Source organism: Urocampus carinirostris, chromosome 10 (assembly GCF_059441175.1).
Source record: "Urocampus carinirostris isolate Australia breed hairy pipefish chromosome 10, RoL_Ucar_1.0, whole genome shotgun sequence".
NCBI lineage: Eukaryota > Metazoa > Chordata > Actinopteri > Syngnathiformes > Syngnathidae > Urocampus > Urocampus carinirostris.
The window spans coordinates 16,914,592-16,940,445 of NC_142358.1; the positions used below are offsets into that span (position 1 = coordinate 16,914,592).

At 39.5% G+C, this 25,854-nt stretch overlaps 1 protein-coding gene across 3 annotated transcripts in view; it reads right to left on the bottom strand.

Annotated features, from left to right (window-relative positions):
* Positions 1 to 25,854, bottom strand: part of LOC148357939 (homeobox protein cut-like 1) — a 125,482-nt gene that overhangs the window by 68,028 nt on the left and 31,600 nt on the right. For all 3 annotated transcript variants that reach the window (XM_088344963.1, XM_088344964.1, XM_088344965.1), the window contains exon 2: positions 9,116 to 9,226. In XM_088344963.1, the coding sequence (XP_088201089.1) occupies positions 9,116 to 9,226 (111 nt within the window). The remainder of the gene's footprint in view (positions 1 to 9,115; positions 9,227 to 25,854) is intronic.

Genomic DNA, 25,854 nt, shown 5'->3' on the forward strand with positions numbered 1-25,854 from the left:
TGTCTTCACGCACTCATTTCTTTTTTACAGAAAATGCTCTTCATCGCTCATAAGTCCCATTGCATGACTTTTTGGTCCGAGTCAGCGGTTTCTGATTAGATAGCCAGAGGACTATGTATCAGGGGAACATGCAAATCACCGGGCTGTTAGTTGAGCCTACATCCTGACAGACTGAACTGGAGCGTACGGTAAAAAGCGGTGTAGAATAGGACATTTTGTTCAGGAACATTTCATTTACACATGCGCCAAATACAGGCTCACACAAACATACAGATAATTTGAACCAAAAAAAAAAGATGAATTGGGTCATCGACTACAACTGCAATGGTTAGTCGAGATTGACGAATAAAATCAATATTAGAAGTAATCTACAATAGAATTCATTGTTGGCTATTGTCGTCAGACACGTTTTTCAACAGACAGAGGCATGTCTACATGAATATAAGCTGTGCTAAGAGTCACAGATGTGCAATGGCATTTCAGTCTTGAGTGGTAAGACAAATATACAGAAATGGCGGCATCAACATGTGTACCAAAACGTCTAAAGTTTGGGAGCATTTTAGGATGGATATGTTTAATAAAAAGACTTTTGGTAAAGTTTGCAAAGAAGACCTTTCATATCATGGCAGTAGCCCGGTGACACACAAACATTTAAAAACATGTCGAACAGTTAAACGAAACGGGGTCTGACTCACTTCGGAAAAATTCAAGTCATGTTAAGCCAATACAATTTTGATGACATGATTGCACATTTTGTTTGCGTATAACTCCTATAAATAGAGCAGGGCTGCAACAAAAGATTATTTTAATAATCAATGAATCTGGGGCTGCAAGAATGAAACAATAAAATCGATTAAAATTGACTATTAAAAGTGGCAACTAATTAGATCGAGTCGCTGAATCGCGTTGTTTATGAGCCACTAAGTATGTTAAATTAATGCAAATAAGAGTGCAAACAATTGAGTTTATTATGCAAAGTTTAATAAAAAACAGACTTTGGAAAAAGGAGGATACTTTTATAAAAACGATCTTAAGGCGTTACTGCCAGACCAAAGATCATATTAAGATCCAATGCACTTATTTGCATTGATTTAACTACCTTAGTGGCTCATAAAACACGCAACACGACAAATCGATGAGGTAGTTAGTTGCCAAAGCTTCTAATAATCTTTTCAATTGTTTTTATCGATTCGTTGTTGCAGCCCTAAAATAGAGCTTTGGTGTAATGCAAGACTGTCTGACAAACGTATTTGAAATGAAATGCATGCCGTCTGTTGAACAAACGGCGGTTGTTAAAGTACTTATGTTTCTGACTTTGCAGTTTACCAATGAATGTCTTCACAAAATGCGCATCATATTCGTTTTTTTTTTTTACTGTTCTGTTACTGCTAATGAGCCTGTTCTTGGTTGACTGGAATAAAACAATATTGACTTGATTTGAATGTATTATTTATTTATTTGTGGATTTATATCTCTACTGACTGAGTACTGCACCTACAGTAATTTGATTGAAATTTGTATTCAGTTTTTGTACAAATATGCAGTATAATTCATTGAAAATATTTTTTTCATTGTACCCATTTTTCTTGTATTAATAGTCATTTTATACATAATTAAATCACCTTCAAGCTAACTAAGAAAAAATTAATTAATATCCAATTAGTCAACAAATAATTTAAATAGTCTGTGACGAGTCGACTAATCGTTAGCTACAGACCGAGCTTTTAGTTAAACCCACGTCCTGACAGACTGAACTGGAGCATACGGTAAAAAGCGTAGTAGAATAGGATCTTTTGTTCAGGACAAATTCATTTGCACACTCGCTGACTACAAACACACGCACAAACACATATTTAACTTGAACCGAAAATAAAAAGACTAATGAAGATATGAAGTGGAGCAACAACAGATGCGAGCATCACCGACTAGTGAAAAAAGGCTGCGGGGAGACGGCATATCCCAGAGTGACCCGAGAACAGCGTCTGGACGAATCCCAGGTCGGTCCAGACAGGCCGAAGACGGGTCGCGACCCTGATGAACCGCCTCCATTGTTACTTCATCAGGGGTCGCCGTGGCTGTTTGTCTGGACCAATTCAATATTCCCCTGCCAGGGATAATGACCTTCACCCCCCTATCCCCTCTGCACCCGCCTTACAAACACACACAAGATAAGCAGACACAAAACAAACACACACATGCGCTAGACGAGAGTATCTCCTCTCATTTGCAAAGGATTCTGATTAGATCCTAATTTCCCTTTAATAAAGCCATTCTTGGTTATGTTTGTTTTTAATGATTTCTAACTTTAAACATATATTATTGATGTACAATAAACCTAGAAATGTTATCTGGTCCACCCGCTCTGCCATAAATACAGACTTTGTTCAAATAAACATTTGATGAACAGAACACTCTCTCTTCTGTTCTTTGCATAACCAAGCAGAATTATTCCAGTGCTTCTCAACTAAAGGTTCACGGACATGTTTTCAGTAGTTTGCGGGCCCCCGCCTTGGCAAAATAATGAGAAGAAAATTACTGAAGTTCAATTTACACTCCTTAACAGTAGATGGTGATAATGCCCTACAAATGCAAGTTGACACTCAACATTTGACACTACAGAAAAAGACTGGTAAGTTTGTTTACGCATGTTTAACATTGGCAAACGCAGATACAGCAAAAAAATATAAGACATGGATTTCATTATCTTGAAGACAGAGGCAAAAAAAACGACAAAAAGCTCAATGTATTTTGTTCAGCGGCGTGCTGGCTCAAGAAGGCATGAAGTAATCAAAACTGCAGTACCATTTTGAAACAAAACACATTTCCTGTTCAAAATAAACCTTTCAGAAGACGACTTTCCAGACATGAGGACATCACAAAAGTGTTTTTCTTCTTCATGCTTCTAGTCAACCTCGCGTAAAACAGGCATTATTGACAAAAATTGGTTCTCAAGAAAAAGGCTAAAAACAGTTAAATTAGTTAATCTTATTTTTTGGAAATCACTAAATAAATAGTACTGATACCATATAATAAGGTTGTCGAAACAATTGCTAACTCGCAAATAATTGATTTTCTTTTTTTAAATCTGTGCAATAGTGGCCTTACTGTTTACAGATTTGTCATGTCAACATGTGATGAATTTGTAGGAAACATTAACTAAAAAATACTGGATTTCAAAGTCATTTCGTATGCAATAATGGCCTTACTATACGTCATTACGGCTATTATCTCATCCTAGGTATGTGAGTATTTCAGGCCATAATCGTATAACAACAGTTAAATTATGGAATTTAGAATGTTAAAATTTTCAATATCTAAGGTGATTTAAAAAATATATAACTGAGACGTTCTTCAAAACTCCAATGCATAATACAAAAATTTCATCCCAAAATTTCAGAAGTGCCATTTTCACATGAGGTTAACACAATATATATATATATATATATATATATATATATATATATATATATATATATATACACATACATATATACAAACACAGCTTGCAATTGAGGAGGGATCCTCAAGTCAGACCAGCTGGAAACCACCGATTTTAACGACAGCGTATAATAATAGCAGATTCTAAAACGCATAAAGAAAACACGAAGGGACAAGTTACTGCTTTAACCAAAGCTTTTTGCTACCCTTGAACCTGTTTGGTCATCTCTCCAGTGTGTCGCCCCACTGGCCCCCTCCACTTTCAAAGATTTATGACCATGTAACATAACAATACACGCATGCACGTACACACACAGGGCACTGGTCAATCTGTGAGTGTGTCTGTGTGTGCAAGTAACGGCAAAAGGAGGAGGAGGAAGAGATGGATGGCTGGTGTGTGAGCTGCCGGCAGACAGCAGACAGACCAGCCCGAGGAAGCCTCCCGGGAATATGGAATTCCCATTCGCTGTCTGTCTGCCCCGCAGCGAAACACAAACGTGCACCCATGTGCACACACATACACATGCACAAGAGAATGCACAAGAACATACACAGTTCCTTTACTAACGCTGCCTCTGGCTAGCAATCTTTGGGGCATTTTACAACCTACCCTGGCCTTTATAGAAGAGGCCTTGACGAACTAAAAGCAAAATTAAGACCAGAATGAATAATTCAGCCGGTGCACACCAAATTCAGCGTGTCGGCCGAAATGAATAATGAAAACTTTGTGTGCTTTTTTTTGACGCCGCATTTCTTTGCACTACTTTTAAAATGCTACAAAAGCTGCGGTAAATGCGTGTGCATGTGCATGCGTGATCCTACGCAGTTCACAGTGAGTACGGCTCAGCAGACGAGACAGTCGACGTGGGCCCCGCTCTCCTTCTTGCTGAATTATGGATCAGAGGCGGACTCATGCTCAGCTTAATGCAGTCTGATCTGATGTGACTGTGATCTATGCTGACTGCTATGGACAACAAAGAGCTGACGGTATACTCTATAGAACAGGCCACACACAGATGTGCAGGCACTTTTGTAAGAAGCATCCGTTTCAGTGTTTCCCATACCATCAGAAGATTCTGGCGGTGTGTTTAATTAATCCCAGTAAAGTCTCGTAAACTTATTATTAAGAATATAATAAAAACTGTAAATACCTAACAATGCAAGGGTAATGAAAACAACTTTTAGGTTTCTCATTATATGAGTGATCGCAAACACCATGGTGTGTATTTCTACTACATCTCAGTCAGTCAGTCAGTCAAAATTTGGAATATAAGTTGCGACTTTTATCCCCAAGTTTTCAACCCTGCAGCTTATGCAAAGATGCGGCAAATAAATGCAATTTTTCTAATGGCCGCCGGGGACGCCCAAGCAGTAAGGTAAGAGTGAGACAGGTGGGATATATGTATCGAGAACAACGCAAGCTCAATGCAACTACGCATTTTGTGCATAAATAAAACTAACATAAAGAGACCCTCATCATGGAAAAGGTGTCAATAGAAAGAGGAGGGTTAACAGCCATATTGGGAAGAATCTGATTACTTTTAAACGAATATAATGTAGTGAAACGAATGGATTACAAGAAGCAACGTCCAACGAAGCAGAAATACATTAGGCAGGTTTATATTTATCTGTTAGTAATATTGTGTGTTTTGGAATCAATTTTTTACACTGTTGGATTCTATCGATCGTCCTTAATGTAACAAAGCCATTTTCTCGGACGTTCAAAGAAGTAAAACATGGCCAGGGGAAGTAATGGTGAGTTAGGCTGGCTGAATAGTTTGCAGGTATCTTGGTAGACAGCGCAGCTCTTTTGTGTCTCACCCAGCAAGCTTGGCAACTTAGAGTCTGTTCCTAACAGGTAACTCCGGCCTGCTGCTAAATCCTGCCTGCCAGGCAAAGTGGAGTGCAAGATCTATGTCCCCACCCCTAGAAGCTAAAAATCACAGGCAGATACCAAGCACAGTGAGGTTTGGACTTTTTGCAACAACAGTAAAAGACAGTGCCAGGTGTAATTTGTGTGGTAAAGTAGTATGCTACAGTGGCAACACCACAAATTTAACAAACACATGAAAACAAACAACCTACATAGAACAACAAGCTGCAACAAAAAATGTAAACACGTTGCTGCTCCTGAACAAAAACCTGTAAATCTGTCGTCATTATGGATACAGAGCCAATAAAGGACAAGTGAGACTTTATTTGCATTACAGAATTTATTTTAAGTCTGACTAGATGACGAGCAGATTTATTTTTACATTAAACTCATGTCTGGTTGCTGATGCTTTATGGGTATGACTTGTTTGCCGTGTCCTTGCTTTTCATAACTAGTGTATTTAGGATTCTTAGTTTACAAAGGCACACATTCATCATAGAGTTTGCTTCAAAAAATGTAGCTGTTTGATTTAAAATCCACAAAATTTTATTTCGGCAGAGAATCCCCCCATACCCTCCCTGGAGTGTAAACCCACCAGGGTCTCACAAAACTATATGGGAAAGACTAAGCCACACACACATATGCAGGCTTTTATTTATAATCAGGCAACGTCGCCAAACTTTACGAAGCAACCGTTTTGGTAAACACTGTATATACGTTATTGACGTGTTGTGCCTTTTAGTGTCGTTACAACCCCGTAATGAATCGTGACGCTAGACTGGCCCAGCTGAGATTCCTCCTCTGCATACCAGGGAGATGCCAGGGGCCACGCAGACGCCAGAGGAGCCTTCCTAAATCACAGCCTTGTTACATTGATGAATGTCTTTGCCAAGTTATCTCCTCTGTGTTTGTGTGTGTGTTTTGTGAGCTTGTAACACTTCCTCCTTCCTTGAGAATGTGTGGCTCATTTCCTCCTGTGACTCTTACTTTGAAAAAGACAACAGAGATAAATGAGTATCCTTGCAATTAGGGCAGGGAAAGAAGAACAAAAATGAAATCTAGTTTCAGTCTTTCTGGGTGAGTGTGATCTTAATTGATTTTAAACGCAACAGTAAACTTAAACCTCTAGGTCTTTTTGGAAGAAAGTTTGATTTCAAATAGTTAGGACAACAGTGATTGATTTTAATCAGACCGTGACAAAAACAGCTAATAATGGGTTGTAATAATTATCACGAGTAAGTTTTGTTAAAAAATAATTATAATTTAAAAAAACCCTCTTCGCTATATAATTTATCCAGCAATCTTCCATTGTGCAAAAGCTTTAGATAATAAGCACAAGCGTTTAGTGATTAAAATGAAACTCAAAACATGGCTTTGGTTTCACGATTTAGTGGAATCAGATTCCTGGAATTGATTAAAATGTAAAGTTCAAAATGAGCCAAAATGGGCAGACCAGGGCATCACGGCGGCTGAGTGGTTAGCGCGTCCGCGGCACAGTTCTGAGGTCATGGTATCAAATCCAGCTAGCAGCCTTCGTGTGCAGTTTGCAGGTTCTCCCCATGCTTGTGTTGGTGTCCTCCGGGCACTTTGGTTTCCTCCCACATTCCCAAATCATGCATGTAAAGTTGATTGGCTCGTCCAAATGGTCCCTAGGTGTGAATGAGCATGTGAATTGTGTGTCTACGTGTGCCCTGCGACTGGCTGGCAACCAGTTCAAGGTGTCCCCTGCCCACCGCCTGAGGACAGCTGAGATGGGCTGCAGCACCCCCGCGACCCTACAGAGGAAAACGGCGCAGATGACGGATTAATTTGCCAGGTCAATAGGGATTGCAGATGCAAATTCCAATGTGTAAATCTGATGAATCAGTCATGTTTTTAAATTAAATATACTGATAAATAATATTTTAGGCCTCTGAGTGTTCACAAAAAAAACGAAGACATACCAAAGATGCAGGAGCCAGACAGATTTTGTAAAACAATCAAAAACACCAGATTGGTGTTACAATATTAATCTGGGACTGTTTGGATATCATCTGCTTAGGCAGTAAATTCAGAACTAAAGTTGGTGGGCGATGCGGCAACTTACGCATTTTATATTTATTTTTTTGCCCTTTATTTTTCTAACTTTGCAGTTTTACTCGCTTTCCTTGTATAAAGATGAGACAAAAATACTTAAAACACCACCATAGGCCTTTTTTCACATCAGACAAGTTTGCTATTAGGCAGACATGGGGACTTGAGACTTAGTGACTTGGACTCGAGTCGACTCGAGTCGCTGTTTTTATGACTTGTGACTTGACTTGGACTTGGCAATCTAAGACTCGGGACTTGACTTGTGACTTGACTTGCCCAAGAAAAAAATACTTGGGACTTACTTGGGACTTGAAGGTGAAGACTTGAGACTTACTTGAGACTTGCACATGTGTGACTTGGTCCCATGTCTGCTATTAGGTGCTGTTTTTCTTATTTAACCCTCCCTCCTTTTTCTGGATACATTTAAAAAAAACAATTGAAACAATGACAAGTGATAATCTCTCATCTCATCAGCTGCACCGCTTATCCTCAGTAGGGTCGCGGGTGCTGGAGCCCATCCCGGCAATCATTGGGCACAAGTAATAATGAAAAAGGAAAAAATATGTCGGTCATGTGAGATTTGAAGTATTCTTACTAGTTTAACTAGTTCTTATTTGTTTACATTTTAGATTTGTAGATTAAGTACTTCACGATCGTTGTCTCACCCACCACTATTTGAAAAAAATTTATTTTGTATTTTATGAATTAAATGTTCTTTAAATTACAAAAAACAACTGTCATATTGGATCCTTTTTGAAGTCTATTTCATTCTTGGTATACTTGACAAATACTTTAAAACGTGGTAAAATATGGAAAATCAATCATTAAAATGAGCAACATCTTCTGCAAATGGAGTAAGAATTTTGTTTTGCAGTGTACACATTTATTGAATGGTGTAAAAAACCAAAGGAGCAAAAGCCTTTAAACAGCAAGGCAATTTTGCTGACCAGTAGAACAGAGTGCTGACCAAATATGTGTCGATTCAAAATATAAATTGTACATTTTGGGTTGCAATCCTTACGGATCTAGGATTATAGCGTCACAGAACAGACAACTTTAGAGGCTTCGCTTGACATTCCTCTGGAGGATCGTCTGCCAAAGCGGGTGCGCTCGGAGCTAAAGTCAATAGCGGCAATCTTCACCCTGTGTTAACCATAATAGGCTTGCGATCAACTCCACCGAGAGTTGACAATTTTCTATCCGCCGTCTACTGCATTTATACATAATTCATTGGCCCATCAATAATTCACCATGGTGACATTACCAATAATAACACAACAATACTTTGTTTTCGCCTGTGCGGTTTCATGACGCGTTGCCCGGGTAACAGAGATGAAACAAATATTCCCAGGAGAAGGGATGGGAACACAGGAATAGGACAGAATTCCCTTCTGATCGTGCTTCATAGCGTTGTCGCACTCCCTGCTTCTCTCTCGTTCCCTCCCCGTTGTGGTCACATACACACGCACGGACCACACTTTCTGCACGCATAAAAAAAACTAGGTCAGATAATACAAACTCCTGAGGGGTTTTCTGTTTTGTCTCTTTAGGATTTCAGGGAAACTAATGGAGGGACTATTTTTGGGAGCATCTCAGCGCTCCTCTTCTGCTGCGCTCTCTCTCGGTAAATAATCACTGTTGAGTTTATAAAAGACGGCGTGCGCGCGCACAGAGGCCAACTATGGCCACCAAACATTAAGCGGGCACGTGTCGGTAGGCACGCTCACTTACCTCGGGTGTGCTCTTCTTGAACTCGCGGCTAAGGTCGATGAGCTTCTTCCGGGACTGTTCGCTCTCATCCTGTCTGTTGGCGAGCTGTGTGGCGGTGGCATCGAGTTCTTTCTGCAACACAAATGCAACAACTTTAAGATCTAAGGATAGAAACCATAGAGGTGAGGCTTAAATGAAGGGTTCATCATTTCAGGTGTCCTTAATAAAGTTGAAGGTTAAATGTTTTCTCTATTGAGTATGTATTTATACAAAACTGAATTCCGAGAGCCCTTATGCTTTATTTTCCGCCGCATATATCTGATTTCATCTTAATTTTAGCAAAGCTCTTTGGGGCGAGGCACATTAGGTAGGAAATATGGGGCTGGGGAGGGTGCTGGAGAGTGTATCTAGCTCACCTCAGTTTTTTCCTTCTATTTGTTAGTGTACCATGCAAATGGTGAAAACAAGAAGCGGCCTACTTCAAGTACAGTCAAAACACCCACCCAACCCCAAAAAGATGAAAAAAGAAAAGCATTCGAGCGAGTCTAGAAAATTTCCGTACCTGCACGCCCATCATGAACGAGCTGACAGAGGCTGCAACTATGACACAAGCCAGAGGATGGAAGCAATGAGTAAAAAAGTTCAAAATTCCCTCCAACTTCTGTACTATTACAACATAGCTTGACCTTGATACACCAGTTTCCTGTTTATTTGAAAAATATGGCAAAAAACACAAATTAAACATTAAAAACAGTTTGTGTCTAGCAACTTCCATGCTTTCCTTTCGTTAAAAACAATTTAACTGCGCAACTTAAGTGCTAACTAAAGTAAATGCTTGTTTCAAAGCACAACTTTGTAAATCATTTGGACGATTTATCTTGACATTTTATCTTTTTTTTTATCTTTTAAGTCTTGTTACTTGTTTATCCTGGAGTACCATGTCAAATCTTGTTGCAGACAAAGTTGTTTAGCTCTAAACTTTTTTGTTATCAATGACAACAAAAACAATTCAATATTAAGAAACTAAATTTGTTGGTATTTCTTTAAAAAAATATCATTTTTTTGCAAAATAAAAGGCTTTTAGTCTGATTTACTGTAGGGATAGCTTAATACCATCTTTCCCAATCTGATAGCAATAAACAATCTGATTCCTTTAAAAAGGTTAATAATTGAATGTGGATGTAAGCTGTTGTAAGTTAAACAAAGTTAATATGACATTTTCATTGCTGCTACAGTAAGCCGTTCCCCAAAGAGTAATCACGCAGTAGCCATCATATTGACTTTAATTTAGAAAAACTGCACAAAAATCAAGTTCGAACACAGAATTTCAGAAATGTTTACGAAGTGGTTAAACAACACGGCAACTTGTTGCACAACGAAAAAAATCCAATACAATATCAAGCCATCAAATTTAAAAAAAATGTATCATCCTTATTTCTTGTCAACTTGTTAAAATGTCAAGTTTGAAATGAATGACATTTGAGGTAAGATCCTGTCAATCATTAAGTTAGGCCAGGCTTCTCTCAGGCTGTTTTTTTCCTTCTCTTTGCGGCTGATCTCAACAGCATGCACTTACAGGGAGTGCAGAATTATTAGGCAAATGAGTATTTTGACCACATCATCCTCTTTATGCATGTTGTCTTACTCCAAGCTGTATAGGCTCGAAAGCCTACTACCAATTAAGCATATCAGGTGATGTGCATCTCTGTAATGAGAAGGGGTGTGGTCTAATGACATCAAAACCCTATATCAGGTGTGCATAATTATTAGGCAACTTCCTTTCCTTTGGCAAAATGGGTCATAAGAGGGACTTGACAGGCTCTGAAAAGTCAAAAATAGTGAGATATCTGGCAGAGGGATGCAGCACTCTTAAAATTGCCAAGCTTCTGAAGCGTGATCATCGAACAATCAAGCGTTACATTCAAAATAGTCAACAGGGTCGCAAGAAGCGTGTAGAAAAACCAAGGCGCAAAATAACTGCCCGTGAACTGAGAAAAGTCAAGCGTACAACTGCCAAGATGCCACTTGCCACCAGTTTTGCCATATTTCAGAGCTGCAACATCACTGGAGTGCCCAAAAGCACAAGGTGTGCAATACTCAGAGACATGGCCAAGGTAAGAAAGGCTGAAAAACGACCACCACTGAACAAGACACACAAGCTGAAACGTCAAGACTGGGCCAAGAAAAATCTCAAGACGGATTTTTCTAAGGTTTTATGGACTGATGAAATGAGAGTGAGTCTTGATGGGCCAGATGGATGGGCCCGTGGCTGGATCTGTAAAGGGCAGAGAGCTCCAGTCCGCCTCAGACGCCAGCAAAGTGGAGGTGGGGTACTGGTATGGGCTGGTATCATCAAAGATGAGCTTGTGGGGCCTTTTCGGGTTGAGGACGGACTCAAGCTCAACTCCCAGTCCTACTGCCAGTTTCTGGAAGACACCTTCTTCAAGCAGTGGTACAGGAAGAAGTCCGCATCCTTCAAGAAAAACATGATTTTCATGCAGGACAACGCTCCATCACACGCATCCAAGTACTCCACAGCATGGCTGGCAAGAAAGGGTCTAAAAGAAGAAAAACTAATGACATGGCCTCCTTGTTCACCTGATCTGAACCCCATAGAGAACCTGTGGTCCCTCATCAAATGTGAGATTTACAAGGAGGGAAAACAGTACACCTCTCTGAACAGTGTCTGGGAGGCTGTGGTTGCTGCTGCACGCAATGTTGATCGTGAACGGATCAAAGCACTGACAGAATCCATGGATGGCAGGCTTTTGAGTGTCCTTGCAAAGAAAGGTGGCTATATTGGTCACTGATTTGTTTTTGTTTTGTTTTTGAATGTCAGAAATGTATATTTGTGAATGTTGAGCTGTTATATTGGTTTCCCTGATGAAAATAAATAATTGAAATGGGTATACATTTGTTTTTTGTTAAGTTGCCTAATAATTATGCACAGTAATAGTCACCTGCACACACAGATATCCTCCTAAAATAGCTAAAACTAAAAAAGCCCCACTCCAACTTCCAAAATATTTAGCTTTGATATTAATGAGACTTTTGGGTTCATTAAGAACATGGTTGTTGTTCAATAATAAAATTAATCCTCAAAAATACAACTTGCCTAATAATTCTGCACTCCCTGTACTTTTACTAAATTTGTTATTTAGATGACCGCTTTTTACTTCTTGAATAGTATTTTTCGGAAATAACAGGACTTTTACTTGAGTAACACACTTCAGCACTGCAGTTCGGCGCAGAAATGTGCACTTCAGCGCCGAAGTTATATATTCAGACAAATATCATAAAGGAAATGCTTACCAAACAATCAGTTTAACTCAAAATCAGGAAATCCAAATAATTTTCTATTCCTCAGTTTCACGGTAAAGGATGCACCGCTTCCTCTTCTACCTCTACGTGGCTTACGACAGATATCATTTACGCTTCTCACCAATAGCTTACAAGCTTAGCCAACTTTCTGCTTTTGGGCCATATATTTACTATCTGAATCTTGTAATCTGAAGGATATGATTTTTTTTTCGGTGCCATTTTCTTGTTTTATTTCGCTGCCTTTCGCCGAAATGAACACTTCGGCGCTGCACTTTAAAGTGCAAGCTTGATTTGAGGGACTCGGTCGGAAGTAAACCAGAAGATGCATACCTGAGCCGAAACGCACACTTCTGCTCCGAATAAAGTTTCGGGTTTACTTCAGCACCGAAGTAAACCCGAAGCTTTACTTTGGCGCAAAAGTGTGCGTTTCGGCTCAAGTACGCAGCTTCGGATTTACTCCGGGATCGGCCCCTCAAGTTAATCGGTTAGGTTAAGCCAGGTTCAGGCTTATATACTCGTGGGCCAGGTCAGGCTGGTCTAGATTTAGTCCCGATCTTACCTCTAGTCCACATTAAAGCATGTTGAGACACTGTCTACTTTATAGCACAGTTATTTAATCCGTTCTGATGTTGTATCGCATCAATGCATGAGTGAACTTTTGTCAATATCCAGCTGCAACCAAGAACAAAACTGCAACATTCCTACCCGAAAATGAGGAAACCCCACTCATCAAGCTAACTGCCACACTCAAGTATCATCGCATTGGCAGAAGGCCCCATTCCAGCACGAGCATTTCACACCAATTATCGATCGATGCGTCCCAGAAGACCCCAACTGGCATCCGTAGCCACAGCCGTGCATCACGTCACTGCGTCGACTAGTGCTACAAAGATTAGTCGACTATGTCATCAAAAATCGATAATACAAATTGTTACAAATACATTTTCGACTTTTGTTGCAAGACATGTTTTTCGAGCAGAGAGGCTTTTGACATGAATACAATCTCTGCTGAGTCGCTCATGTACAATACAGTCTGTCTTGAGCGGTGATAAAAACATACAGAAATTTTGGCGGCACCATCAAGTAAGCATACCAAAACTTCTTAAAGTTCGAAAGGATTTTAGCTGGGATAAAGAAACTACTTGCAACGATTGCAAAGCAGACCGTGTGTATCATGGCAGTAATACATTGGACAGTTAAAGTCTGACTCGCCTCGGTAAGTTTAAAGAAAATTGAAGCTAATACAGTTTTGATGACATGCATTTTATATTTTCTACGTGTATATTTCACTATAACAGAGCGATTGAGCGGTGTGCCATACTGTGCCAGACAAACATATCCAAAATTAAATGCATGCAGTTCAAAGAATAAGTTAGTTGTTAAAACATTAAAAATGACAAAGGTCAGCTGTTTTATTTACTGTTGTCGTGCTGCTAATGAGCCTGTTCTTGGTTTACAAGTATAAAAAAAATGTTGACTTAATTCATTACTTATATGCCTTTCCCTAAAAAATGGTCAGAAGTTTATGTCTCTGACCAAGCACTGTGCCTAATTTATTTTAGATAGGGGCTTTTTTTTTCAATATAAGACATACTTTTATTGTAACTGTTTTTCTTGTGTTTATTATTTATATATTATTATACTCCTAAAGGATGCAAAAGATTGTGCAAGGGATAGATGTGAATGGTTAAAGATGACGAATATTGACGCGTATGATGCGGAGGGGGTAAACCAGTGTATGCTGTCGGGCCTTTCTGTTAAAGAAGGGTTGCATGGCACAGCAACTCATAGCTCTTAACGTTGGTGTCAGGTTGGGAAGAGCGAAGGGCAAGAATGTTTGGTGAATTTGATTGTGTTCTTGACTCTAGCCTCCTCCCACTAGAGGGATATGGCTTCTATATATAAATAAGATATATCATTATCATTTACCACATGGAAAAGTCAATTACTTATTATATTCATAGAAAAAAAAGAATCATCCGTCTATTCGACTGATCGTTTCAATAGTCGGTGACTAGTGGACAATTAAAGTAATCGCTAGTTGTAGCCCTGGTGTCGACGCCGTCTGTTTTATCATATCCGTTCTGCATTGTTATTAAAAGTTATTTATGGGCATCGTTCCAGATAATGATGGACCAAGGGTTGACATTAACAAGACGTTGAATGCACTATAAAGATCGTATCTCGCAACGCTCAGATTGTGTTGCTGTTGGATTCTTGCCCCATGTCATGCTTTTTCCCCCTTCGTCTACACTCCTCATCTAAACAGCAGTGCTTCTCCATTGAAAATCTTCTCTCCCCCTTTTCCTCCACGTCCTGTGAGGCCGCCCACCCCTGAGAGTGATTAAACGCTGCTGAAGGGCCGTTATGCTAACTAACACACTAATCATTTAATACACACATTACCACAGGGGCCCTTGTGGCTCCGTCTGCTGACAAGGTCCCAAAACACTCACGCACACATTGCCCACCTCCCACATTACGTTTAAGAAATAGTGTGATCAAGTACTAATTAGAACCTTTTTCCCTCTCTATCAGCATTAAGTTGAATTCCCCAAGTAGATCGGTCTTGTTTTATCTGCAGAAAAGAGGGGGAAAAAAAATCCTACATAACGGAACTTGGTCAAGCGTTGCTGTGGCGGTTAATGCAGCAGCGGCACAGGACAAAAAAATGAGAACAAAAAACAAAGCTCAATTCGTGCTCTCGTTGCCCATGAAGCAGTTGATGGAGCAGCCTGTCTGCCTGTGGCCATGGAGCAGCTGCTCTGTATGTTAGTCAATTCGAGCGTGCGCAGGAGCTTGTATGCCTGATAAAAAAAAAATTATATACATATATATAAAAAAAGAGCGTCTCAACATTGTAATCATGTTAAATTTATTGTCATAAACATGGATCTACAGTCAGAGAAGTAGGTAATGCTCGGCCATGGTGAGCTAGTCTCCGTTGGTTAAAATCAACTTGATGGATTTCAAACAATATATGATAAGAATGCAAATATATTTTTTTCTAGGACAATACTGACACTACTAATTACTGTAACTGTGTATAACGCACACTCTTGTATAATGCACACCCTTAATTTGGGATTAAAAATCGGTATACATTTTTTTGTCACTTAGCATTGTAAGTGACAAAATTGTGAATGCAGGCGGTCATGATCTATTGACAATGTAAACAATGAACGCAATACTAATATAACATTTACAGAGTCTTTCAAAGTCTGATTCATCAGATACACAGAAGAGTTGTCTCCCTCGTTGTGCTTTTTTGCATTTATAGATTTCAGGATGCCTTTGTGTTTTCACCCTTCTACAACATTCATTTTTAGTACCATGACTAAAAATAGTATGACAATGAGATAAATATCTGATTGTATCCAGGTGGTGGTCCAGTGGTTAGAATTTGGCACTCAGGGTTTGGTTCCCGTTGCATCCTATGTTTTGCGTTTGTAGTTAGCGATAGTTTTTGGCTGATCGACATTTGCTCAAATAAGATAAAACCTTGTTTATAACATGCACCACATCTTTGAGTTCTTTTTTTTGGGTATAAAAAATGGGCGTTATAAATGAATAAATATGCTAAATCTCCTTGGTAGATTTCAAACGTTTTAGGATGCTTGTTCTCTGCCACAATACTGACACTGCTTATTAGTTGACAAGGAGCGCAATAACTAACATGGAAGCAGAGGCCCTTATTACCTAACGTATTGTAGAAACACATAACTACATTATCGATCAATTTCTTTTTAGATTTAGATTTTTAAACCAATAATCAACAGACATGACATCACTGTTTTGAAATTCTAATGGCTCTTATACTCGGGGTGGGGCAAAAGGAAAAAACACGACTCATGTATATATCGTGATTTTATTTAGTTTTATTTTGATTTTTAAAATTGGCGTTTGTCCCAGAATCGATTTTTGTGACTTCATATCTAGTAATTTATATGCAAGAAAACAAACACAAGTGGAAAATTAAGGAAGAAAACGTATAAGAACTAAGGCCAGTGCCTGTAAATTCGACTGATGTGCACGGTGTGAACATTATTTAAGTTGCTTATTTTTAGGAAAGAAAATTAAATCGCAATCATCAATTATATCGAATCGCAATACTAGTAAAATCGCAATTGTCGAGAATTGTGATCTAAATTGAATCAGAACCTTAGCATTGCGATACAATTGAAACGTGACCAAAGCATATCGTCCTACCGCTAGCTCTCAGAGAGTTCAACGTGAATAAAGATGCATTGTTCTGGGGCTGGGGTCATTCGCATATGGCTTTTTAGCGTTGCAGAGCAGGTCCCTGGCGCTTTTCCAAAGATGTTCACACATTGAAAAATATTGGGAAGGAAAATAGATATTTATTTTAAAATGTAAGAGCATAAACATGAAACTCAACGTTTTCTAGGGATGTAAAATCTCTGAAATAGACATTACATTTCAACGAGGAGTTGGTAAAAGTTGACAAGTGACAAGTTGAACTCTGCTGCTTTTTTCTCTCCCTACACTGTTCCGTGTGCCATTAAAACTTGCCTCTGATTGGCCAGCACCGTTAAAACCTGAAAAGTGACAATTCTGGTTGGCCAAACAGTCCAGCACTCAAATACGCACGGGAAAAAACACACCAGCATGGATCTGTAAATCCTTAAAAAAAACTCAGTGTATTGCTATTACACAATCGTACTACATTTATCACATTACAAACTCAATTAGACTATCTGACCTTTTAAGCAGGAAATTGGACAATATGCACTGAAAAACTTAAAATGCATGTGAATATTGTGAATATCTTCATTCAAAATATAATTAGTAACTGCGGGACAATTTTTTTTGTGGGCTGGGGAGGGGATTGAACCACTGACCAGGTGTAAGAATGGCAAGCACATAACCAAGGGAGCTAAATTCAACTGAGCTAGTGCATACCCCTGGTAGAATTAGGTTAAACGTCAATTATCCATCCATCCATCCATTATCTGCACTGCTTATCCTCAGTAGGGTTGCGGGGGTGCTGGAGCCCACCCAGGCTATCCTCGGGCAGTGGGCAGGGGACACCCTGAACTGGTTGCCAGCCAGTTGCAGGGAGCATGGAGACAGACAACTCACTTGCTCATTCACACCTCGGTACAATTTGGACCGGCCAATTCACCTGACATGCATGTTTTTGGAATGTGGAAGGAAACCGGAGTTCCCGCAGTAAACCCGCTCAAGCACGAGGAGAACATGCAAACTTCACACAGGAAGGTTTGATCCCATGACCTCAGAACTGTGCCACACACGCGCTAACCACTGCACTGCTGCGCTTGATGAATATCTTGATAAATAAAATAAATACATAATTAAAACATTGAAAGGACAGGAAAAATGCAGTCAACTATTTGAATGTTAGCCTTGAACACAGTACACATTAATCCTTCATTAAAAAAATCATTTCCATGACGGAACACAGGGCACACATTTTCCTTATTAGTACTTTTTACCATGAATCAATTTTACTATGAGATTTTTAGCAGGCCGGAATAAAAAGTCTGACTTTTATGAAGTTTGCCCACCTGTTCTTTCAACAACCCAGGACTGAAGTCTTCTGTCTTATTAAAATAACAAAACAATCGTATATTCTTTAAACTTGATTTGATATTCATCAAAAAGCTGAATATTGCCTCTAATAAACAAGTGGCAAATTTTATTAGAGGCACCACCATTTTTTTTGATTGGTCAACTCAAGTAACCACCCTGAGGCAGTATAGGGGTAAAAAAATAATTTAAAAAAAAAAAAAAAAAAAAAAATCAATCTAGCAGGGAGGGCAAAAATATCAACACATATTTGGATGTATCCATTCTGCACATAGATGGCTTTTTGAAAAAATTGAATCCCTCTGTGACTGTGTTGTGTAAATATTGAGTATCCCTGTGACAGAACAAGTAGGCCTTATCTTAAAAAGGAGAGGCTAGACGCTATAAACTGTTAACAGTGTCTACTCAAGAGTTTTTGTGTGTGAATGTGCCTGTGTGTATATATGAATTGCTCATATAAATGGATCTTAGTAGTCAGGGTACCAAACTTATTTTTTTGAAAACAGCAATTCTTTATCAAAATCAAACTCAATGACCTTATGATATGAAAAAGCAAGGCCACAAGATATGTAAACAAAGAACAAAATCGAACAGTCAAACTGTTCATCAATATGAAATCGTTAATGAGGCTTACATTTCTGAAAGAAAAAACGGAAATAGCTCTGGCTCTGCATTAGGAGGTCACACGCAACGCACGACAACCTCCCTTCTTCAGGCCAATCTCTTTCCCGATGGTCTGCAAACATCCCACACTGTTTCTAAAATTCTCAATGCCTGAAAATATTCTGACCGTTAAGCTAAATAAACACCAGGCGTGAAAAGGGGATTGATCGGATTCCAAGTGGGCGAGTAATTATGGGCACCATCTCAGTTCAAAATGTGGAAAGGGAGGAGAAAAAAAATAAAAACAACCGCTCATACATGGTCGGATTTTTGTCTATGCAGCAAACTCTCTGCCCACATCAGCACACACCAGCAGACTTTACACTCATCCTGCTGATAGAGCGTAACGCCCCAAAGTGCAGAAATCCCGCTGTTCACCCCCATTTTACTGACCACCGGGGATGTCGAACATTAGCGAGTATCATTTTAGGCAATTATCTATTCCCTCTTTGAAATATAAATTAAGCTTGTTCAGTAATGTAGGCATTAGTTGCGGGAAAACATATGGTACCATAGCACAGGCTATGCTGGTGGACTGACAATCACTGCACCCTAAGAAGTAAAAAAAAAAAAAAATGGTTGTTGGTAACAAAACTTGAAAACAAGCAAGCATCTGTAAACTTTTAGATGGTATTTTTAAGGGTGATGCAGTCAATATAGCAACTCACTACGTATTTATCCAGTTAATTTCCGGTTCCGGGTTATCGAGTGGCGGGAATTTTGTGTTGCTCACGTCGTCGCGTCTACGAGATTGTTTCAGATTCCTACTTTAGCAGAATTCTGGATTGAGACTTTTTATCTTGAAAAGTTTCGGGTAAGTATCTCGGACGATTGGCGCAAGGTAAGTGCCGCGCACAATTGTTTTTACAGTCGGAAGCTGCTGCCGATCGTTGTTGAAGGATATCCCCTCCCACGGCTGCTAGGACGCTCTTGGCATCCGACGCTTACAAGTAAGTATGGGTTGCTGTAAAGGTTGCTCCCGTGTCCGTAGGCAGGTTGCCCTTCTAGAGGGACGTGTCCGTGAGCTAGAGCAGTTTAAACGGAAAATGTTAGGTGCCTCGGACACCACTGCTAGCGTGGGTTATAGCGAACCTGCTAGTCCGGTTAGCATTAGCCCTAAACGGCATGCTAATCGCGGTGAGCCAATTCAGACGCATAACAAGTTCAGCCCCCTAGCTAGTCCCACTCCACCCCGGTCTACTGGCTCCCGCACCCTAGTTATAGGTGACTCCATCACCCGTAACATAAAGCTTAGCACCCCAGCCACGGTTATGTGTATTTCTGGGGCCAGAGCACCCGACATTGAGGCTAATTTGAGGGAGCTGACGAGCAAACCTAGACACCAGGACAGGGCTAGCTACACCGATATAGTCATTCACGTCGGCTCCAATGATACTAGAATGAGACAATCTGAGATTACAAAGAAAAATATTGCTAGGACCTGTAATCTCGCCAGAAAGATGAGTCGGCATCGAGTAATTGTCTCTGGCCCCTTGCCTGCGAGAGGCAATGATGAGAGGTTTAGCAGACTAGTCTCGCTTAACCGATGGCTGGCAAGTTTTTGCAATCAGAAGGGATTTAGGTTTGTGGATAACTGGCCTGCTTTCTGGGGTCGACCTGACCTGCTGAGGAGAGACGGCCTTCACCCTAACTGGGAAGGTGCTCTCACTCTTTCTAAAAATATAGATTACTGTTTAAGCCTTCCATGACAGGATACACTAGTGCAGGCCAGGTCACAGGTGATTAGTGAACCTGTTACCATGGGTGTGGAGTCTGTAACGCTAGAGCTAACTAGCGCTATGCTAGATTCATGCAATTCACATAGTTTTTGTAGTTTAGAGTGTTCTACTGACTGCACCATACACCCTGATTTATACTATTCTATAGCATCTTCTTCTGTGCCTCTTACCTCTGTTTCTCCCTTGTTAGGTGAGGAGGGAGAAGAAATAACATTATTTTCTACCAATAGTCATCCTGCTACTCCACCGGTCAACAATATTCCTGTGGTGTGGAATTCGGGCCGCATCTGCCGTCATGCAAGGCACAAGACCCGGGACCGGCAGTCGAATCCTGTGGTGGTTACCACTAAAGTGCAAAACTCGCGAAAGGTTTCAGCTCAGTCCACAGTGCTGAAGCTTGGCCTTCTTAATATTAGATCACTAGCCTCCAAAGCTTTACTTGTTAATGACCTTATTAATGAACACAATCTTAACCTTATTGGCCTTTGTGAGACCTGGTTGAAACCAAATGAAAATGAGTTTGTAGTGTTAAATGAGGCTTCTCCCCCTAACTTTGTGAGTGCGCACTTGGCACGACCATGCAAAAAAGGTGGAGGTGTTGCTCTTATATCGGAAAATAGGTTGAAATTTACTTCTAATACCCCTACTAGTTTTAAAACGTTTGAAGCACTTGTTATGAGGTCCTTAATGTCAACACCAATTTATGTAGTTGTTGTGTATCGCCCACCTGGACCATACTCAAATTTTTTGGAAGAATTCTCTGATTTGTTAACAGACTTAGTTACGTATGCGGATAATGTTGTAATTATTGGTGATTTTAATGTTCACATAAACTCCCCATCAAATTCACTTGCAATTGCATTTAAGTCACTGATGGATACATTTGGTTTCAATCAAATAGTTGATGTGCCAACTCATAAAGATGGGAACACTCTAGATCTTGTCCTGACCCGTGGCGTAGTAGCCTCAAATGTTACAGTGTTACCGTATCCAAATGCCATCTCTGATCACTATTTTGTTAAATGTGAGGTGTTGTTTAATGTTTACTGTGATAAGGAAAATATAGGCTTTAGCAGTCGCAATATCCGCCCTAAAACGGTGTTAGCCTTAAAAGAATTATTACCTACGGTAACCGCAGCCTTCCCTTTGTACACTGGGTCTGTTGACTCACTTACAAACAACTTCAATACTGCTTTGGTAAATGTTCTTGATTCTGTGGCGCCCCTAAAGTATAAATTCCGACCCAAGAAGAATACACCTTGGTTTACTGAAGAAACTAGGTTACTCAAACAAAGTTGCAGAAAAATTGAACGAAAATGGCGCACTACTAAGCTGGAGGTTTTTCGACTGGCCTGGTGTGACAGTTTGCTGAAATATAAAGTAGCTCTTGCCTCAGCTAAAGCTTCGTATTTCTCTAAGATTATTGTTGAACATAAGAATAATCCAAAATTTTTATTTGACACAGTGGCGAAACTTACCAGACAACAACTTAACCCAAATGGTTGCACTCATTCTGCTAATGACATTATGGAATTTTTTAATAAAAAGATTCAACTAATCAGGAATGAAATTTTAAAAGAACGCTCTGTCTCCTCCTCCTATATCAAAGATGTGGAGGTGCTAGGTATGGACTGTGTCAGCGGTTGTTTAGAAACATTCTCCAGTTTCAATGAATTGTCCCTTGATAATCTAACACAGATGGTCAGTAGGGCCAAACAAACTACGTGCCTGCTTGATCCGTTTCCAGCTTCACTGGTGAAGGATCTGTTTGAGATCTTAGGACCATCAGTTTTAAATATTATTAATATATCGCTATCCTCGGGTATTGTTCCTGTAGCCTTCAAGTCTGCCGTCATTAAACCCACGCTTAAGCGACCTAACCTTGACCCAGAAAGCCTAGGTAATTATAGGCCAGTGTCAAATCTGCCATTTCTTGCGAAATTACTTGAAAAGGTCGTTGCACAGCAGCTAAATGACTTCATGTCAGAAAATAACCTTTTTGAAACTGTCCAGTCAGCATTTAGAGCAAATCATTCTACTGAGACAGCCCTTGCAAAAGTAACCAATGATCTCCTTTTAACAATAGATTCTGGTGCCTCATCAATGTTACTGCTGCTGGATCTCAGCGCTGCTTTTGATACGGTCGACCACAACATATTATTGATTCGTCTAGAACACATTGGTATCTCAGGAACTGTACTCTCGTGGTTTAGGTCCTACCTGTCAGACAGGATGCAATGTGTTAACTATGGCAATATGACCTCTAAACAATCCAATGTCCCTTGTGGTGTTCCTCAAGGCTCTGTACTTGGCCCCCTTCTTTTTAGTATTTATATGATCCCGCTTGGTGACATTATCCGCAAGTATAATATTAGTTTCCATTGCTATGCAGATGACACTCAACTGTATGTGCCACTGGAAAAAACTGGACATTTAAGTTTTAGAAATCTGGAGGATTGCCTTACTGAGATTCAAAGATGGATGTCAAATAATTTTTTACGCCTTAACCCAGAAAAAACTGAAATGTTGATTATTGGTCCAGCTCACTGTCGTCATTTGTTTTCAAACATTACCCTGAACCTAGACAAATGTAATATCACCCATAGTGACTCGGTCAAAAATCTAGGTGTTATATTTGATCCTAATCTGTCGTTTCAGTTACATGTGAAAAATATTACTAGAATAGCTTTCTACCACCTCCGTAATATTGCGAAGATTCGTTCAATGCTGTCCCAATCAGATGCAGAGATTTTAATTCATGCGTTTATTACTTCTCGGCTTGATTACTGTAATGTATTGCTTTCTGGTCTCCCGATGTCTAGCATTAAAAGTTTGCAGCTGGTTCAGAATGCGGCAGCTAGACTTTTGACTAAGACTAAAAAGTTTGAGCATATTACACCTGTATTGGCCAACTTGCACTGGCTCCCAGTCCACTTAAGATGTGACTTTAAGGTTCTCTTATTAACATATAAATGTTTGCATGGGCTTGCACCCTCTTATCTCTCTGATTTGATTTCCCCCTATGTTCCTGCACGGAGTCTGCGCTCGGAAAATGCCGGTCTACTTGTCATTCCGAGAGCCAAGAAGTCTGCGGGCTCGAGAGCGTTCTCCATCCGGGCCCCGGTGTTGTGGAATGCCCTGCCTCTGGAGATTAGATCTGCAACCTCAACGGAAGTTTTTAAATTGAGGCTTAAGACACACTTCTATTCCAAAGCATATGATTGATGCCCACCTTGTATTCTGTTTTGTCCTGTCTTTTTCTGAGGCCTGCCTGGCTGATACGAAGGAGAAGGATGATTTGGGATGGGTCAGCGGACCGGGGTCTGACCTGCAGCATGTCAACCCCTGCATTTACCAGCTGGCGTCGTCGTTGATGTCATGCTCTTTCCGGACATTTTCAACATCTTACCTAGTGTTTACTATTCTGTGTACAGTAATGCTAATTGTAATTCACCCTGTTCAATCCTGGAAGGGGGATTACCACATGTGAGGTCCTTTCTCAAGGTTTCTCTTTTCTCCTCACACTGAGGTTTTTGAGTTTTTCCTTGCCCGCATGCTGGTTTGCTAGTTTTAAGATCAGGTAATTGTGTAATTTTGTAACTGTAATCCTGTGCAGTCCTTTGAGACATTTTTGTGATTAAGGGCTATATAAATAAATTTGACTTGACTTGACTTGACGTTAATGTGGCTGCCTAAAAGACGGTTAAGTGCAAAATTGATAGTCTGCTTTTTTATGGGTCTGTTTTTTTGATGACCAGAATTATCTGCCATGAGTGATATTTTCATTCTAAAACTGTCAGGATTTTAAACAAGTATAAGGGTCAATAATATTTGGCATTGAGGTGGTTTATCAAATTCACATATTAGGTCAGAAAATCCAAGTTTTTTAGAAACTATGGAACTGGCCTATTTCATTTATTTTATTGGACACCCTGCACAAAATGATGCAACAATTTTAAAGACCCATGTGTTTTGTGTCGAGAGCGACAAAGGTATTGTAGGGCCAAATAAAACCGTTTATGAGATTCATCTCATTTCACTCATGCACTGCCAAGTCAATAAAAATAAAAAAAGATCTTTTGATGTATAAAGTGGTGGTTGATTTGTTAAACAGTAAATAAGGTCAAAAGAAATTGCTTCCCGGTCAACCCAAAATTGATTAAGGATATCTTTCGACCTAGTGTTATTCAAGCTACAGTTTAACTAAGTGTTTAGGGCATAGGGAAACCAGATATGTTTCAAAAATCGCAACTTAAGTTTTGACAATGTTATCACTATATTATTCTTATGCTTTTACCCGGTTGTATTCATCAGAGGTTGAGTAAAATATGTAAGTCAACTGCTATAACATCTGCCTTGTATAAAGGTGCAGAGTTATATAACTATATAAATTATATGGTACTTTTAAGAATAATTTTGGAAGAATCGATCATATAGCTACAAACAAGAATCGTGTCGATGATTCCTCACGCCGATTGATGTCAAATTTCCAAGAAAACCCGGTGAACTATTTTCAGAACCGTTACAAACATGAGCTACTCCAGAGTTCTTGGGGGAATGCTATGTTGATGACCCTTGTTGTGGACCAAAAAATCTGTCAATGACAGAGATACATTATTTAATTGTCAACCAATCGTATAACTCTTGTTTGTCTCAATAGACAGGACCACCACTTCAACCCATATTACACCATGCTGAACTTTCCACCAGAATGGCTAAAAATTCATTGCCAGACAGCTAACTTTTAAAGACTCACGACATTAAAAACAAATGAAAACATTGTGATGAGAGCTCTGATGGTGGCATCAGGACATTACTAACAGTGGTAATGATAAATCAGACCATTGACAAGAAGCAGACACATTTATACAAACATCCAACAATCTAAATTCTGAAACGGGCTGAAGTCAGCATTTAATTATAACTCTGAGAACCAAGTTCATAATACAGTGGAACCACAATGCCCTAAAAGCCATAGTTTTTCAGAAATAGACTCAAATTTTCTGGGAACAATATGATTAAGAGATGTAGCGTCACAAAAAATATTCTATGTAAAATACAGCACCATATTAACTGTGAATGGAGAATAAAAAACAATGAACAAAGAACCAAAGCTGCAAATGTGACTTGGGGGTAGAAATCAGATGCTTTCGTTACCACATTAAATGAGTGACAATTAGCTAGCTTACTTTATAATTTAAAGTGCATGGGTGAAAAAACAAAAAAAGGACTTGGAGAACCGCCTAGTACTGACTTGGTTTTGATTCCTTGCACAAGTATATCAAAATAATTTTAACCAAGACTTACATATGTTGTTTGAATTATTAATTGGGTTTTAAAATTATGAAGAAGAAGCAGAAGCAGGTAGGTGGGAAAATGTTTCAAATAATCTATTATCTACACAATTTAATTTAAGTCGATCAGACGTCAACCCAGATGATATATGCTGAGGACTGGGTATCTCCT